The 17,091-nt window shown below is 40.3% G+C and overlaps 2 protein-coding genes across 6 annotated transcripts in view; one reads left to right on the top strand and one right to left on the bottom strand.

Moving 5' to 3' along the window:
* The window catches only part of AMMECR1 (AMMECR nuclear protein 1), a 123,329-nt gene extending 118,068 nt beyond the window's left edge, over positions 1–5,261 (top strand). For all 3 annotated transcript variants that reach the window (XM_014607248.3, XM_014607250.3, XM_059732813.1), the window contains one exon: positions 792–5,261. In XM_014607248.3, coding sequence (XP_014462734.2) covers positions 792–906 — 115 coding nt within the window. In that variant the 3' untranslated portion in view covers positions 907–5,261. The remainder of the gene's footprint in view (positions 1–791) is intronic.
* Positions 5,262–9,710: 4,449 nt separating this feature from the next.
* The window catches only part of TMEM164 (transmembrane protein 164), a 98,622-nt gene continuing 91,241 nt past the window's right edge, over positions 9,711–17,091 (bottom strand). For 2 of the 3 annotated variants that reach the window (XM_059732816.1, XM_019487809.2), the window contains 2 exons: positions 15,360–15,460; positions 9,711–14,966 (listed from right to left, as the gene is read on the bottom strand). In XM_059732816.1, the coding sequence (XP_059588799.1) occupies positions 14,760–14,966; positions 15,360–15,460 (308 nt within the window). In that variant the 3' untranslated portion in view covers positions 9,711–14,759. The remainder of the gene's footprint in view (positions 14,967–15,359; positions 15,461–17,091) is intronic. The other variant, XR_002090341.2, reaches the window with a different exon arrangement.

Raw genomic sequence — 17,091 nt, forward strand, 5'->3', positions numbered from 1 at the left:
CGATGTCAAGTAAATTTGTGCTGCTTATGTCCATGGTCTTTCTAACCACCCCGTAGTGGCTCTGGTGAAGTATTCTCTCAGTAACTGCCTGACCCTGATTTCACAGCTAAGTGTAAATGTAAATTTTACAGCTAAGTGCAAACAGTGGTGTTCTCCTAAGAAACTTGGTGATTGATTAAATTATCGAGAAAGTATTTAGAGCACAACCAGAGCCAGAGCCTGCTCTGTTGTACTTGTAAGGACAGAATTGCTCTGGCTTGATTTCACTGGAGTTGTTCTGCATTTGCACTCGCATAAAAGGCATATTTGGCCCAGACTATGGCACTATTAATAAAGAGGCAGGAGGAGAAGGAGGTCCCACAGAATTTGGGCTGTATGTGGTTCCCACATCTATTGGGGCTGGTCCTGCTTTGAGCAGGGGGTTGGAATATATATGACCTCCTGAGGTCCCTTCCAACCCTCATTTTCTGATTCTACAAACTGAAGTTGATTTAATACCACCTGGTCAGGCAGGTGCTGTTCTGGGTAGGGCATTCTGATATCTTTATGTATTTAAGAAAAAATCACCTACATGGGAGCTATAGACAGCTGAACAGAATGGATTCAGGTGAACCCCATGGAAATCCATAGGGTTTTGCTGGCTGTGGATGTGCCTAATGGAGGTAGTCTGTCTCCTCATGGGCAATCTGACATGTATGGAAAATGCATGACTAACTAGGACGTCAGTATTTCTCAGGGCTTCATATACAATTTCCTGAGATTTTTTTTTTTTTTTCTTCACCTCTTCTTAGGTACCGAAGTGAGAAGATGACCATGAGCTACACTGAGTATCTTGCCCATCGTCAGCATCATCACTTCCAAAATGGCATTGGGCACCCCCTTCCACCATACAACCATTATTCCTGACACTGAGCCGCATGACCAGTCACTGGACCTCTCTGCAGACCTCTTCCCAGGAGACCCTGCCCCTTCTTGGTCTAGCTATCTCTATTACTGTACCATTTTATGATGATAGTTTCCGTTGCCATGTTGATGCTTCTCATTGGCTAAGCTCATCATGGCAACGGTGGAGAAAGTGAATTATTACAAAGATCCCATACTTTTTTATTAAGTCACTGCAGGTTTTTTTGCAGCATATATAACCCTTGGATTTTTTATAAAATTATAAATTTTTACTTCATTAACATTGAATTATATCAATCAAGATTTTCTGTGACTGTGGATGGAAGGAAGAGTGTAATGTTTCAGGGTTACAATTAGGGATTTAATTTTTCTGAATAAGGCGTTTTTGGCTGTTATTAATAGTTGTAACAGGGAACGAAACATATCAGATTCAGGTATTATTAAATTAGAAAATGAATGACATCTTCAGCATAAGCCTTCTAAATAATGCTAAGCATAGAGTTTCTCACTCCTATAAGTAACGACTTTTTTCAAGTGGTTAAATTACCGAAGCCTCAGATCCAGTACTTCCAAGCCAGAATTTGAAAGGTGATCTATAAAATGCTTTTTGGCATGAAGAGGAGCTGCTGTGCCTAGCATAAGAGGCGGTGATTGTAGGAAACATTTTCAGGATTATTTTGTGTAATTACAGATTTTAAGTACTAGATCCAGGAGGTACTAACCACCCTCAACACCCATCCCATTACATGGGAGTTGTGGGCACTATGGCCCTCGATGGATCAGGCACCAAACCAGTGTTTGTAAGAAAGAGAAGAGATAGATGCCTTTCTAATGGTCTCAATATAGGAATCACTTTTGTTTTAAAACAAGTTGGTGAATAGTGAATATTATATTAGGAAGAAAATGGATTTAGATTTTAGTGCCTTTGACTATGACACAACTATACAGTTATGTAAACACTATAGGAAAATATACAGCAAAAGCACCAGATAAGTTAGCAAACATCCTAAGTTCTCTACCAATCTGGTGTCTTTTTTTCTTTTTCTTCCTTTTTAATTTTTTTTTATTAACTGCAATTCTTTTAAGTACCATGAAGCAGAATCTCTCTTCTCCCCACTGTTTCTTTTAATTGCAGGTTTCCTATGTTTCATTAAGTCATGATTAGCCAGATAAAATGGAACTGTTTGACGGAATAGTGATGGTGTTGCAGAAAGAGCACAGGGCAACTATGCCATGATTTTAGGTGTCTTTTGCCTGATACAGGAACAGTACTGGAGAGTTACAGGTACTGTGAAATAGTTGTGATCTAACTTTTCTGCACAGTGTAGAAGAGAAACTTACTTTATTAACAAGAATTTTTGCAGCTGTAATAATGGACGTGGAATTTATAAAAGGTTTGGATGGCAGAGTAGCAAGCCATGAACATGGTAAGGCGGTTAGTGAACAGGCAGAACTCCTATTAACACCACTGGTAGTTCACTGTGTGACCCAGGGGTTATGCACCCCATTTATCATAAGAAAATTCCTCTTCATGTTGTAAAATGCAGAAATTCCCAGCTATTACAAAATAATGGATGTCTATATATAAAAATATTTATGTAAATACTAGACAGATAAGAAAAATAAGAGTGGTTTACTGGGAATACAGTTGCTGCAACAAATGGCAGACTGTTAATTCTAAAACACTTTCATATTTCAAAAGATAATCTGATGAATTGTTACTGTTCATCTGTAACATGAGGCAGGATTTGCTGCTTTAGTTTGATGGTTCTTGTAGGTTTTGGTATTCCTTCATCCACAGCATCTGATGTCCAAATATAAACACTTTCCGTTATGATGCCTTAATTTATAAGCAAACAGAGGGCCTGAAAATTCAGTAGCCAAGAGGTGTCAGGCAGCTGCTGCAAAAAATCAATAGATGTTTATACAGAGGATATTTTGGATGCTGCTGCTGTCTTGTTTCTACTTGGGGAACATTTTAAAATAGACTAGCCTTTAAAGTAGAAACTGAAAAGGTGGCTACCTGATTGAAATATTTTTTTTCCTTGCCCTTATAGGGAAACTGAGCACAAACTGAATAATACTGTCTGCTGCAAAAAAAGTGTCACCCAACCCCATCTTTATCCATCATCTCGTTACAGCATGCTCATGCTTCTGTATGAGCTCATTGTTAGAAGTTTTTTAAGAAGATCTATTATAAATAAAAATATATATGTATTTAAAGGTGCTAATCAACCTTGAGCAGGTCACGTGACTGGTCATGCGGACTCTAAATCATATCAGATTTTTTTAAAAATCCTCGATATATGCAGATGTTATACAGAATTTCTTACCAGTGTAATAATGATATACTGATGAAATAAACAATCCTGCAGGCTTTGAAGGACAAGGTCAGCAATACTTCCCACCATGGTTTGGGGGGGAAAAAAAGGATAGTTTTTGTCTCCTTTTTGTACACAGCATAATGCACAATGCATTTGTGTCTATATTTCAGTAGCCGTTGCTTCAAAAATATTTCAAAGGCTGTATACAAACTGTGAAGGTGTGCTTCAAATGGATTAATGCCAGACCCTTCTGGACCAGAGTTCTGTATCGTTCGTTTAAAAATCTGTTACAGATAACATGGTCAATCAGCTTCATTTAAGATGCACAAAAATATACTGGTTTCTCTTTTTTTTTTATGCTTAGAATAATCAGTCTCTCTACAGTGTTTCTAGGGCACCTACCTCCTCGGTATGTAAGTGCCGAGAATGCTATGGATTGTTTCTTATGTAACTGGGTTTATTTGTACAAAACACACATACATTTCAGTGTGATGCACTGGGACAGAATAGGTCTGTTTACTTAAATCTGATCAAGAATAGCATTTTGAAATCTAGTTCACAACTGTAACTCTAGCTTGCATGTACTGCTAGCCCAGCCCAGGGCTTAGCGGGAAGATTTTAATTTTGGGTACTTTCTGCAAAGTTAAATGCAACCACATAGCTGGTTATGAGTTAATGTTTTAGCTGAAGACGAGCAGTGATCTGTGTTTGCCTTATTTCATGAAGTGGTTTTCAAATTGTTGCTTTAAAGCTTTCTCCTTGCAACCATTGCTGTAAGTGCGTTAGCTGCCCCTCCAGCTAACGTACAACTCTTGCTCAGTCATGCTTCAAGTGGCCTTCCTTCTGCCCAGACTGTGCTGCAGCACTGACACATCCCGACACCTCCACCCCACCGCTGGTCATAGCAGCAGGAGGGCACACTCGAGAGTTTGATCTGTTCTGCACAATTAAATCAAGGCAATCGAATACAGTGGCACACCCTGATGTTTGTATATTGACCTCTTTACTTGTCTTCAAACGTGCGGGTTTTTGAAATTGTCGTCTGGAGTAGATTACATCTCTTGTGTGTGTTAGATCGAACCAAAGAAGCCTCCAGCCATGCCCAATGCTGCTCCTAAGCCTGCCTTCCAGTCCTTACGAACGCCCTGCAGGATTCAATGGGTTACCTTTTTTTATTTTTGTACAGTTTCTAACTGATTTTTGCTAGTGATGTTAATTGAATTAAGTTTATTTGAGGAGTCTGAGGACTTCCTCCAGGTAAATAAACTGGTGACTTTCCTTTTATGTTGAAAATAAATAAATAAGAAACCCAAAGTGTGCCTCTCAGATTTAAGGGTTTCTGGTTACATTTATTCTTAAGACCAGCAATGATTCTTTATATACAAAGATACGTTTTCCTCGTTTTTTATTACTGTTAAAGAAAAAAAAATAAAAACCTCTTTCTTTGCTCTGGACCCAGTAACTGCGCTGGTACATAAACGCACTGAGAAAACAAACTTTTGTTTGGAACTTTTGTAACAACTTATGACTGTTTTTGTATATCAAAGTTGATTCTTTTCAAAATATTTGGATCTAGTTTCTAAGTTATTTTAGTGTTTTATATGTTATGAAAAAGATTACGTTGCATTGTTCACCAGCATAATGAGTTACCTGGAATGCAATGGTGATGCGCCGAATGGGCTGAGAGCTACCTGGAGTAGCTCGTAAGGCCCCTATTTTTTTTCCTTCCTTCTAACTTGATTATTGATTACAATAATATTGCAGATTACCTGAAACCCCTTCCTTTTAACTAGATTCTCCTTCCTTCCACATTTAATTGCTATTAGTGTGAAGAAACTGTTGAAATGGGCATTTTAATATAAGTACGGCTTAAAAAAGATAAAAATGAGGAAAAAGCAAAAAAAAAAAAATTCTATAGAAGGTTATCTGTGGGTCTGTGAGATATGGCTGTGGAAAGATATTGTAGTAGTTTTAACACTATTGTTATTACCTTTTAAATCATTTACCCAATAAAATAAGGAAAAAGAATCGCCATTCCTTGTTCATGTTTCTTTACTTTGCGTGAACTGGCCAGTTGCTGCGTTGGTGTTTTGAAGTTGGGTTCCAGTAAGGACTTGGGACAAAACTTACTTGTCTGGATACGTGCAGATTGTACCGTCTCTGTGGTAAGTCTAGAGTTGCCCTGCTATACTGGTAAAAGTTGTCAGCATTTCAATTTCAGGCTCAGACCTGAGAATAACAGTCTTCTTCCTCCTTGACTTTAAACACTTTGAATCAAATTGAAAATCAGGCCTTTAGTTATTAGGGCTTCCGCTCTTTTCAACAAGCTTGTGTTGCAAAACCAGGCCTACTGGTATGACTGGCAGTGCTCTTTCTCCTTTCATTTAATATACTGTAGGAACATGTGACTCAGTGTCAAGCAACAGAAAGCTGAATAAAGAAATACACACAGCAAAGTGAATATTCTGCTGCACCTGAAGTATTACCTAAAGGAATTAATGCTACTTTGTTTATTTCCTAGTTCGTTACCAGGTTTATTTCACGTAGTGTAGTGCACGATGTACCAGGTAAACCTTAAACAGTTTGGTCATGTTCCATGGCTGAGAGAGGAGGTGTGTACACAAGTTGTGGAAACAAGCAACCATCTGTGCTTCAAGATTGTGCAAGTAAATGTAGAGTTCCTGTACAAATGATATTCCTCAGTGCTCTACAAGCTTGCCTAGTTACCTTTGTAGTGTCTAAACTTAGGCACCGGCTTATTCGTGCCTCACTAAAAGTGCTTAGCTTAGGTCCCATTCAATTCCAGGCAAAGTGGTCATCTCACAGATTCTGATAGCAGCTTGCCTCTGAAACCTAAGGAAGAACTTCTCTGGCATACTTACACTTTAAGGATAAAATTAAAAATCTAAACTAAGCCAGGGATATACCTTTACTCCTGAAGCAGAACATTTGATTACTTAAAAGTCATGCTCATTGCATGCAGACTCTTTCCTAAATCCCCATTAAGGGCAGTCTGTTCTAAATTATTGGCAACATAAGGTAGGTAACATTGAATATTTGAACTCAAGAGCAGTCCCCAAGTCAAATGATTAAGCTGGACAACGAACACTGACAAAAGGTGCTATTTGTTCTTGGTCCGGAACCTGACAGATTTTTACCTTTTCCAATACGAGTAGTCCATAAAGTTTATGTACTTCCTGTTCTAATTTGGGCTTTTCAAAGGATTGAGAGAAATTAGTTGGCCTTGGGGTTCACAGAGAGCAACAATCCTACTTTGTCTCCAAATCGAGGGAAATGAGAGCTCCTCATAATGGGTTTTTGACTGAGTTTGTCTGCTGGAGACCTAGGTTATAGGAGCTTTGGAGCATGTTCATGCTTTTTCTAATCCTTTCTTCAGACTCTCTGGCTGCTGTGTTAAGAGAGATATAGAATATTTCTCCTGTGCTTAACTCTTAGCAAGTTTGTGGGCACCCTTGCTGGTCTGGAATATTTGTGTGTAATTTTTCCCAGGTGATGCAATTCTCAGGCTTTCACCAATTTTTGTCCCCATAAAACTGGTTCAACTAGAAAAACTGTACATAAGCTCATGGTCTTTCCCTGCTGCAGCTAAAACTAGACTCTAATTCAAGCTCCAGTTTTGTAAATCCATTCAAATTCTGTTTACATAAAATTAATCCTTGACAAGAACCTGATATGGGTTTAGGAATAGTTGAGTGATCTGGGAAAAGGTTTCCATGCTTTCCCAGATGGATAAGTTCAGTCAGTTTGGTACGCTTGAGAGATTCCCAACATTTTAGGAGGGCTCACTCGATAGGCTTGTGGCCACACTCTGGTGGAACAAATAGGGCATTTCTACACATGCAGGGAGGCCACTCCAGCACACTGTAAATCCAACGCGTTGGAGCAGACTTGATCGAGTCTGCTTGAGTGTGGAAATGTGCATTAGCGCCTCCAGCATCGTGAGCATTAGCATCGCTGTACTGAAAAATGGTGGTGGGGTGCTGTGAGCTAAAGCTCATCGAACAAGCTTTGGTTTCAAAGTGCCTCACCGCCATTCTTTCAGCACAGGGACATTGATACCTGAGCATTACATGTGCTTTTAATTAGTATGGCTTGCTAATTAAAGCACCCTCCCCTGCCTCCCTGAACACATAAATGAAGCACTATGGGCATTTATATAAGTGGGTTTTTTGTGGCTGCTTAGCGTACAGCTGAGAGAATATGCTGAAAACTTGTTTAAAAGTGTTTTTTCCTAAGACTTATAAGGTTCCAGGACTTCTATGGGTTTCCTCCATTAAAGCCCTTCACCCAGTAAGCAAAGAAAGGAGAAGATTAATGAACAGGATTTGGGGGGGAGAGGGGAATGCTCCACTAAGAGCCCATTTTTCTCTTGTGCCAGTTTTTTGTTTCGTTACCACGTTGTCAAGACTGATTTTACTCCTGGCCACTTGCCAGGCGTAACAACCACGGCCCCAGTGTTCTCCTGAGAGAACAGTAAACTTGACTGACTTGTTTGTATCCTTTTTTTTTAAATGGGCACTCTGTGACATCCCAAAACAGAGTGTTGTGTTTTGCATGAAACATCTATGGGAAGGGAAGCAGTCCAAACCTTCCCTTTTTGGTGGGACATTATAAAGAAGAAATGAAGAGATTCTTTGGTGTTAGAATCTAACTTTGCTGTAAACATTTTGATTTTTTTTTATCCAATAATGGAGTATAGGTAACTAAGGAAAGTCTCCTGCCCTCGGTGCTAATCTCTCTAAAATTTGGATCCATCAGAATGTAGTGAGGGTCTGGACAAACTAATTACAAGAAAAAAGGGGGAGGAAGTATATACATCAGGTGTCCTACAGGACCTGTCCATGTGCCTGCTCCTAGTCTCTCTCTATCAGAGGTAACCTGCAGTAGCTTAGCCTTCTAAGAAAGCTTTAATCTTCTCAGCTTGAGCAACAGCCTCAAGAGTTAGATGGGCAGTCCGGTCTCTGAACTGCTCCACCTGCTGGAAGCTTGTTTGCAATAAGGAGGGACAAACCCAGATATAAAGATTTTTCCTTCACTCTGGAGCAGGAAAAAAGTATGAATAAGTAACTATCTTTCAGTATTTCATTTGTGCCATCCAAAGTCTAACAGCATCAAGCAGGAACTCTACCCCTGAAAAGAAACGAGAGTTAGGACAGAAATCTCTGATCTGTATTCAGATAAACTACCTGTAACCAGCTCTCAGAAGTTTACATCTTGAGACTTGACAGAAGGATGCCTGAGGTGCCATTAAAGGAGTGTGGTGCTTCATAGACTGAAAAACTAGTTTCAAATTAGGGAAAAGGCATATGCAGGGTTTGAATTGTACTTTGACTTTTGGGGGCTGGGGCCTGCAAAAAAAATTTAACTGGTTAATTGATTAAGAAGTCCACCAAATTGAAGGAGACCTCCCCCCCCATTATTATTTTAAAATTTTAATTGGGGGCTCTTGGGAGGGCTCAGTCCCCTCCCAAGCTCCCCCTTAATTTGCACCCCAGGAATATGTAGCAGCATCAGCTGTGGCTCCATTTTCTGAGTGACAGACCTTGATACTGACAGCTAGTACCAAGGACAAGCATAACCAATACAATCAGGTCACTATTAGACCTGCAAACAACTAGATGATAATAAAAACAAAAAAGGAACAAAATTAAGCAAAACAGATTTCTGGTTTATTTTTTGCCTCAAAATCACAAATCACTTCAACAGATTTTGGCCTATGCCCCACTTTGCAGTCGTTAGCTCCAGTGCTTTCTCTGTATTGTAATAGCCACTGAAGACACAGTATTGATTCTGTACCTTGTTTAGATGAAACCCCACAGCTTTCATGCACTGAGGTTGCCAATATGCATGCACATAATTTAATACTTTTCCATGAACATCCTTGAAGAGCGTGTAGCAATAGCTTGTCACAGAGCTAACTAGTTCATGGCACTGAAATCAAGTCACTAAAAAACTTTTGCAATTAAAAGTCTGCTGGTATGTGATAGAAACACAGTGTGAGACCACTTTTTTCACATGTTGAGGCTAATTGCTGCTACATGACAATTGCTATCTATTAGTGCTTAACTCTTCACTGCTTTTCAGATGCAGTAGGACAAGTACTGCTGGTAAGGACCTGTTCATGACTTTCTGAAGAAAATCTTTTAGGGCTTAAATCATCTGTGCATGTTTTGTTCCTGTTCTTCTGCCAGTACAGTGCAGGGAAAAAAAAGAAGAAAACCCAGTGCACCGTGTCAGGAAGAATGCTGTATCCATTTCAATGCACAGGCAGTGAGGTAAGAACATAGCTAGGAAGATGACCGTTTTTAAAAGTACATTTGTTTTCTCCACTTTCCTTTGTGCTCGAGTGTTAACCAGGGCCCAACTTGGAGGCGACTGTCAATTTCTTGGCAGCGACTGGTCTCACCTGGATGGCAGGGTCAGGATTTGGAGTAGTGAGAATGACGACAGAACAGCTCCATGTACATTAGAATGTATTTATTCTTTTCATTAAAGATTTAACAACTATTAGACCAGTGAATTGGACCTCATGTAGAGACCAACAAGGAGTACAAGTACACAAATTACCCCTTCTTAGCAATTATCACCAAGTTTTTAGCACATTAAAAAGTTTACAAAATTTAGATCACCTTACAAATTACTCAGAACTAGCAGCAGATATGGCAGCAAACCCCCCACATCAATTCCTGCTGCCACCACTCCCCTCTGCACCCAGATAACGCGGTGCTTGGACAGAGGGTTGGGCAACTGGAACCACCGATTTCCAAAGACAGCTGTGTGCCTCAGCTCAGTGCATGCAGCGATTCCAGCTCCCTGGCACAGCATGGCTGTTGATAACACTGTGGGTGTGCTCACTGCTCTGCCTGCTGTGTTCTCTGCAGCATTGAGATAATGACTCAGTAAATGCAGAAATAAAAAAAAAGTACAAAATTGACCCTGAAGAAAAATAAAAACCATTTTATAAACAGCTTGGCTTTAACTAAATGACACTCGAAGCAGCAAAACAGATGTACAGCAATATCACCTTGAGTACAAGCTCACAAAAGAACTGATATTTATTATGCATCTTTTCACTGTAATGAGAGCAAAAACACAAAACAAAGTAGTCTTCTCTGCCTTAATGAACCTACCTTCCACATAGGGGCTAATATCAGACACCTCCTTCCAATTTTTGGCCTTACTGATCTCAGAGCTTTGTTATGCACTACTAAAATGACACTTTCCAAAGGTCACTTCTTTACTTTTTATACAATTCTTTTGTCACCCACCTAAAAAAAAAAAATCAACAACAAACCAAAACCCCACTATTTCTGAAAAGCTCACCTCTAATAACACAACAAATGCAACTGGAAACAACTGCAACAGCAAAAAACTGCACATCTGACTTCTATGTAGCTACAAATGTACAGGAAACTAATGCCTGTGGTTTCAGACACAACATGGGACATAAAAATCAAGTACTTCAACAGTTGCAAATAGCTGTTTCTGAAAGAGAAACACAGATAGGATTTACAAAACATTCAGTTATCAAATATACAGAAATATCAAAACCCTGATTGAGGCCACAGACAGAGGGGTAATACCACTACAATGAGGTACTCTAAAACCTTAAAGTGCACAAATGAACCGACTGCTCATGCCTCAGCTTTAGCAAGGTGGCATCTGCTTAACAGCAAAATGGCCTTGGCCAATGAGCATTTCTCAAGCACTAAAAGAAGTCAAACCAAAACCTAGCTAGAAGTGTGTTCAGGGGCAATGGCCTTCCATCCATTGAGATGTATGTACGTTTTTAAGCATGACTACATGCTGTTAGATCTTCAGCCTAAGAAAGAGAAACAAGATGCAAATTCCTCTTTGGTTACATGGAAGAAATTCCAATGCAGTTACATGGAAGAAAGTCAAGAAATGGATTCATGGCTCAAACACCACACCCACAGGTGCGTCTAAACCTTTGGAAAAAAACAGCACTCAACATCCTCTGCACAGCTGGAAGCCTTGGCACCCAAACATTAATGTCCACAGCTACTGCCAGCCATTATGGTGCTGCAGAAGTGTTACACTATTCCCTTTATGATTTTTACAACTACTAATGGCTTCTGTAGAATAGACAAGAGAAAAGGGCAGAGTCTGGAGTGCTTGGAACGGCCCACCTAACCACTGGAGAACGCTGCTTTGGAAAGATCCCCAGGTCCCTCAGAATGAATTCAATTCAACTGCACTAGTTTTCTGAGATGTAATTTAGCAGAGCATTCAGCAGAGAGCCCGCAATGTACACACGTGACTTTACCACTGAAGAACACAACACCCTTAAAGTAAGAATACGAAGTAACGTGAGGCTTAGTTTGGGATCTCTCTTCCATTGGCACAGACCAGCACAGTTGCTTGCATCTGTTCTGGCTCCCTCCACGCCATGGTGCTTTAACTCTACCACACAGTTCTGACTCCTGTCATGTTAAAGAAAAATCAGGAATGATCTCCCTGCTAGTGAAGATCTGGGCACTGGAATGCATTTTTTGGCGTGTGCAGTCTGCTGGCGCTCAGTCCTAAAACTGATTTTTCCTGGACACTGTGAGTGACTTGGCATGTGCAAGCTAGTGAAGGCAAAGTTATCTCACGCAGACAGCAAGACTGCTAGGAAGGAAAGTTACCCCCCTTCCACACCAGCACCAAACAAATGAAAGGCCTGTGTTCCCCCAGCATAGTCTCCTCCCTTTCAGAAACTGGGGCAGGTGCCAATGCACTTGAGTGTTTCCCAGTTTTAAGGGAACAAACTCCAAGCTGCCAGGCCTGTTCCTGAATTGTTCAATTTGCCAAAAGAGCTAGAAATTCTGCACTCTGACCTGTCTTATGGTTGGGCTTCCTGAGCTATGCAGCTGAAAACTTCTAGCAGTCGCATTATTTGACCATAGGCGTCAGCATCGGGCATCTGTTGCTGTGCTTATCTAGCACACCCTGAGGCTCATGTTGGCAGGTAGACAATGCTGTAGTAAAAAATGTGAGACTGCTGCTGGTCTGAGTTTGCCTGTCAAAAGTAGCTGCAATATATATATTTTTTGGTAAAAATGGGTTAGGAAGGTGCAAGGTAAGATGATCAAAAAACAAATGATTTCAAGAGACAGGTCAAAGTCATCCCTTGTGAGGCTCTAAACACACTTCACTGTAGTTATAACAGGTTGATTCTGGCCCAAGGTCTCTCTCAATGGACTGCTAGGTAGATAAATAAGCCAACATAACCTTAATAGCTGAGGGATGGGAGGCAGTTTTGTATGCTTTCACCCAGAGGATCCTAGATCAAGCTTATTCAAGTAAGGGGCACTATTGAGCCTCCAACACTGTACTGTAGGAGCCTGCAACCTGAGGGCAGCCTGCATGGAACTTGCCCTCCTGCTCAAGGAAATGGCAAACCTTCCGTGGGAGTTAAGTGCTCTTCAGCTGAAGGATTTAGGCTTTGAAATACTGCTGCTGTCCCATCTCTCTGAAGAACCTATTGCTGCAAACAAACAGCACGTGCCTATCTTTGTACGACTAACAGTGACTACTCAGAGTCAAATTAAGCATCAACTTAAGTGTCCACAGTGCCAGGCACACTGAAGCAGGACCCTCTTGCCGCTATCCAGGGCTCAGCTTTCCCTACTGAAGGGAGGGAGTTGGAATGTGCATTTTGCAGGTCACAGTAATAGAAACTTAGCTGCACAATTGTGGTTGGACAGCCTACATAAATCTCCTTTTTATCAAGTTGTGGTAGTAGAGGGTCTTTACCATATATATAATGCACACAAAGCCAGGCACAGAGGGAATCCAGAAAAGGGCTTGGAGATCACAATACAGGTGGGCAGGACACTGCTAAAATCAGCTGCAAAACATTCACTTTTTAATCAAGTGGAGTAAAAAATATTTGAAGTCCACTGTCCACCCTTTCCTCTACCTGCCCTTGTAAAAATCAGAGCAAGTTTGTAACTCTTACTTCTTGAGGTATAACATGGCTGTACCTTAACTTCTGAACATGCCTGCAGAGCGACTCAGTTGAAGGAAGAGTTGGTGGCATCTTGCACAGTCACGGCTGTGGCAATGCAACGCAAAGAATCTAAAAAAAAAAAAAAGATAGCTTTCTGCTATAGTCCTGTGACAACACTGAGAAAACAGCCTGCAGGGACAACCTGAGACTTCAAAAATTAAGGGAACTCTTGTCAAGATTCACCACTTGCCGACTCATCTGTGCAGCTTCTTATTGCTGCACTTTTAGAAAAGTGAGACACACATTTTACTTCTTACACTGGTTATACTGTTCCTGGTTGTAGCCTCTCTAGTTCAGAACTGTGCAAGCAAACAAGTACATTTAGTTTAAAAAAAAAATCAATGCAACATGTTAGCGCAGTTACTATAACTGAAAAAGATTGGTATAAACACCTTCATACAGGTAAAACTATCTACACTAGGGAGCTGGAGTGATTTGGTCAAACCCTGTATACCAATTTAGCTTGCATCTTTACATAAGAAGTATGTAGGCTATTAGCAAGTCCAGAACAGTTTTACATTGTTCCTCACAGCCTAGTACAATGCTGCTTAATACAGGCACAGGGAAGGAAACATTCAAAACTAAAAATCTAAAGTAAAATTTCAGATTCTTTAAGTGAAGTTTTGTAATTTCTCTCTCCAGCTAAGCCGTTTCAGCTGACAGTGTCTCTTGAACACCTACTGCATTTGTTCACAGGCAGCTGAGAATACTGGGTCCCCCAATAGCTTACACCCCCCCCCCTTTTTTTTTTTTTTTTTTTTTATAATTTCCTCTTGAGCTTTTTCATTCATACAAGTCAAAGCATTACCATAGCTGTTAGATGTGATGAACAGCCAAACACCACCCCAGGGTAGCTGAGAATCAAGTAGTCCAATTAAAAAAAAAAAAAAAAGGAACCAGTTATTCTTATTGTTCCCCATTCTTCAACCAGCCTAAACAAACAATAGAACCTCACTAATTCACCCTTTTGAACAGGCTTCAATACATTGCTTCAATAAAGAGCCAACTTACAAAATTCAAACACAATGTAAGCCAGGGTGATGAGTTTGAAACATTCCATGTTCATTGCAGTTCAATTGTAATTTAGCTTTGTTTCTTCAGGTGATCAATACAAGTGCTGAAGGATGTTTAGTAAAAATGGCAACATCTTTAACGAGGTAGCAGTACCACTCTCTGTATTGGAAGATGGACAGATTTGCCCATTTGGGGCACTGTGAAGCAGGAAATAGTGAGGTTCCATTGTCACCTGCAAAAAAGTGTGTAAGAAAAATACTGACCTCTTTCAGAATAAGGCCACTAATTTTGCCATTGGCTACAGGCAGTGAAACAGAGCTGCTGCAAGAAAACCTTCACACTATTATAGAGATCTCTACAAGGAAAAAGCCTGTATGGGGACAAGGGGATATTAAACACACCGTCCTTTCATTTTCCTCTTTCTTTTCCAGTATGAATGCAGGTCTCGCCTTCCTGTATGTGCTACTCTCCAGAGAGAAATGTCAGTCTATTTTCTTAGCTGGGAGTCTAAGCAAATCCACACTATATTTAAAGATGGGGACAGCACTGTGGAACAACAAGATTACAAGCTTCCCATGAGCCATAGTCATGATAGTCTGATGTCCAGATGCCCAGATTCGATACCACGGCCCGTAGAAAGGATCGGAGATGGCCGGACATAGCATGTTGTTCAAGTTCACTTCTGTGACCTAGGAAAATGGACATATTTCAAAAGCAGCATTATTTTGTGTTCCACTGAGGCAGAGAAATAAAGAGAGCATCTTTTAACCCCCACGGCAAACAAAGGAGATAAACCTGTTACCTAATGTTCAACACAAATATGCCAAGTTTTCAGCATTTAGCTAAGCAAGACTTGAATTCAAAGTGCTCATGCCCGATTTATACAAAGTTACCATGACTGTGCAAATGCAGTGACTGATATGCAAACAACCTCATTAGCATGTGCAATTACTAATTTGTGCACATAACAGCAATAATTGTCCATTCAAATTAGATGTCCATTTGCACCTAAACACTATGAAAAGCCAGCATATTTATATTATGAGTAATACACAAAAACAATTAAATACACATTTACTTACCAGTCCCAGGATCTGTAAAATGCTAAAATGATACACAAACATAAGCCCAGTAGACAAGAGAGCCCACCAGAAATTGGAAAGTGGCTCTGGAGTGTATATACCTAAAAAAAGGAAAAGGAAAAAAAAAAGAAAGAAAGAAAAAGAAAAGCATTAATATTCAGCAGAATTATTGTAGGTCCATCAAGCACTCATGAATAATCCTCTCTTTCCCCTGAATGAATGTCAGGGCATCTGGCTCTAGCTGATAACCTACTGACTGCTCTTATGGTAATGAATATTCAAAAGAGCCTCGTTTTTCACCTGGGGTACGCTACTTCAGCTTCTTCGTTCTTTCCTTCCTTCCAATTTAGTTTTTAAGGCTAAATGCATTTTAAATGTGATCGTTAACACCACGCAATACACTATCTTAAGTCAGTCTTTTCTGCCAAAAAAAAAAAAAATCACTCTGCAGTTGTCCGAAGAAAACGTGTGTTAAAATTTACAGCATGGCATCTGATTTTCTAAGATGCTTCAAAGCCAGGCATTATTTGAATACTCTATCAAAACCAGTTGTTTTACTGGCATGGACAGAGCTAGATGCTGGCCCTGTCTACACAAGCAGCAGACTGCACAGTAGCATCACATCAGAGTGCCCGCCAATGCTACTGCGCAGTAGCGTCTTGTGTAGACGCGCCCACTATGTTATGTTGCTGCAGTGGCAATCATGCAGAAGTGTCTTGATACTGCATTACCTATGGACAGCTACACAATTAACTTATACTAGACACCACAAAAACAGAAAGACTCCACAAACACTCTGTCTCCAAGTGGGTCAGCTAGTGAGAGACTGCATTTGAGGTAGAAAAGAATACAGAGAGGCATTTCTATCAGACAGTCTTAAACAAAACACCACTACAAACTGGGCTGCAAATTCAACAAAGATTGTTGCTATTGAAAAAGTAACACTTTCCTAATGGACTGTAGGTACCCCCCAGTACTGCTGGGGCCACTAACACCTGACCCTGCGTCCTATGGCAATTAGAGCCATCACACACTGCAGAATCCATCTAAGATCTGTAATAAAAATGCATCTCATTTCTTAATGTTAATTAACAACGCTCTCCCTTTGAGCAACAGCAAAAATGAATATGTTCTAAATTCTAGTTTAAATTGAAGAAACATACCCAAGCCATAAAAATCACAAAGGCAATTGATTCCTTTTGTTTTCTATGTATAGCTGCATAGAGCAAAGATGCACAAATCTCATCACATCAGAATAAGTAACACAGCATGAGACACTGGACAAAGGAAGGCTGCTAACATCCTTCACCAGCTTCCAGCTCCACTAGGAGGTACCAGGATAAAGTTGTGATTTCATGGTAATCCAGGGCACAAACTGCTAGCTATGCTAGCTTTAATCCAACTGGCGCAGGCAGCAAAAGCAGTGAAGGATGCAGCATGTAAGAAACAGAAAAAATAACAACCTACCTTTCACAATCCCAGCAAAGCAACACTAGGTCAATTTAGTCTGTGCCAAGCCCATGAAATGCACAGTCACCTTCTAGGTTTCATAAATCACTTTACACGTGGCTTTACATGTCTAAATCCTCATCATTATTTTCCAACTTCCGTGTTCGTCGATTTCTACCCTTACCTTGATCTGCCTTCAGAGGTGAATGGGTGCAGACACAATAGCAAATGACCTCTATTTGAATTAGTTCATCGGAAGGTTATACTCTTACCAACCTCAACT

The sequence above is a fragment of the Alligator mississippiensis genome, chromosome 8, assembly GCF_030867095.1.
Source record: "Alligator mississippiensis isolate rAllMis1 chromosome 8, rAllMis1, whole genome shotgun sequence".
NCBI lineage: Eukaryota > Metazoa > Chordata > Crocodylia > Alligatoridae > Alligator > Alligator mississippiensis.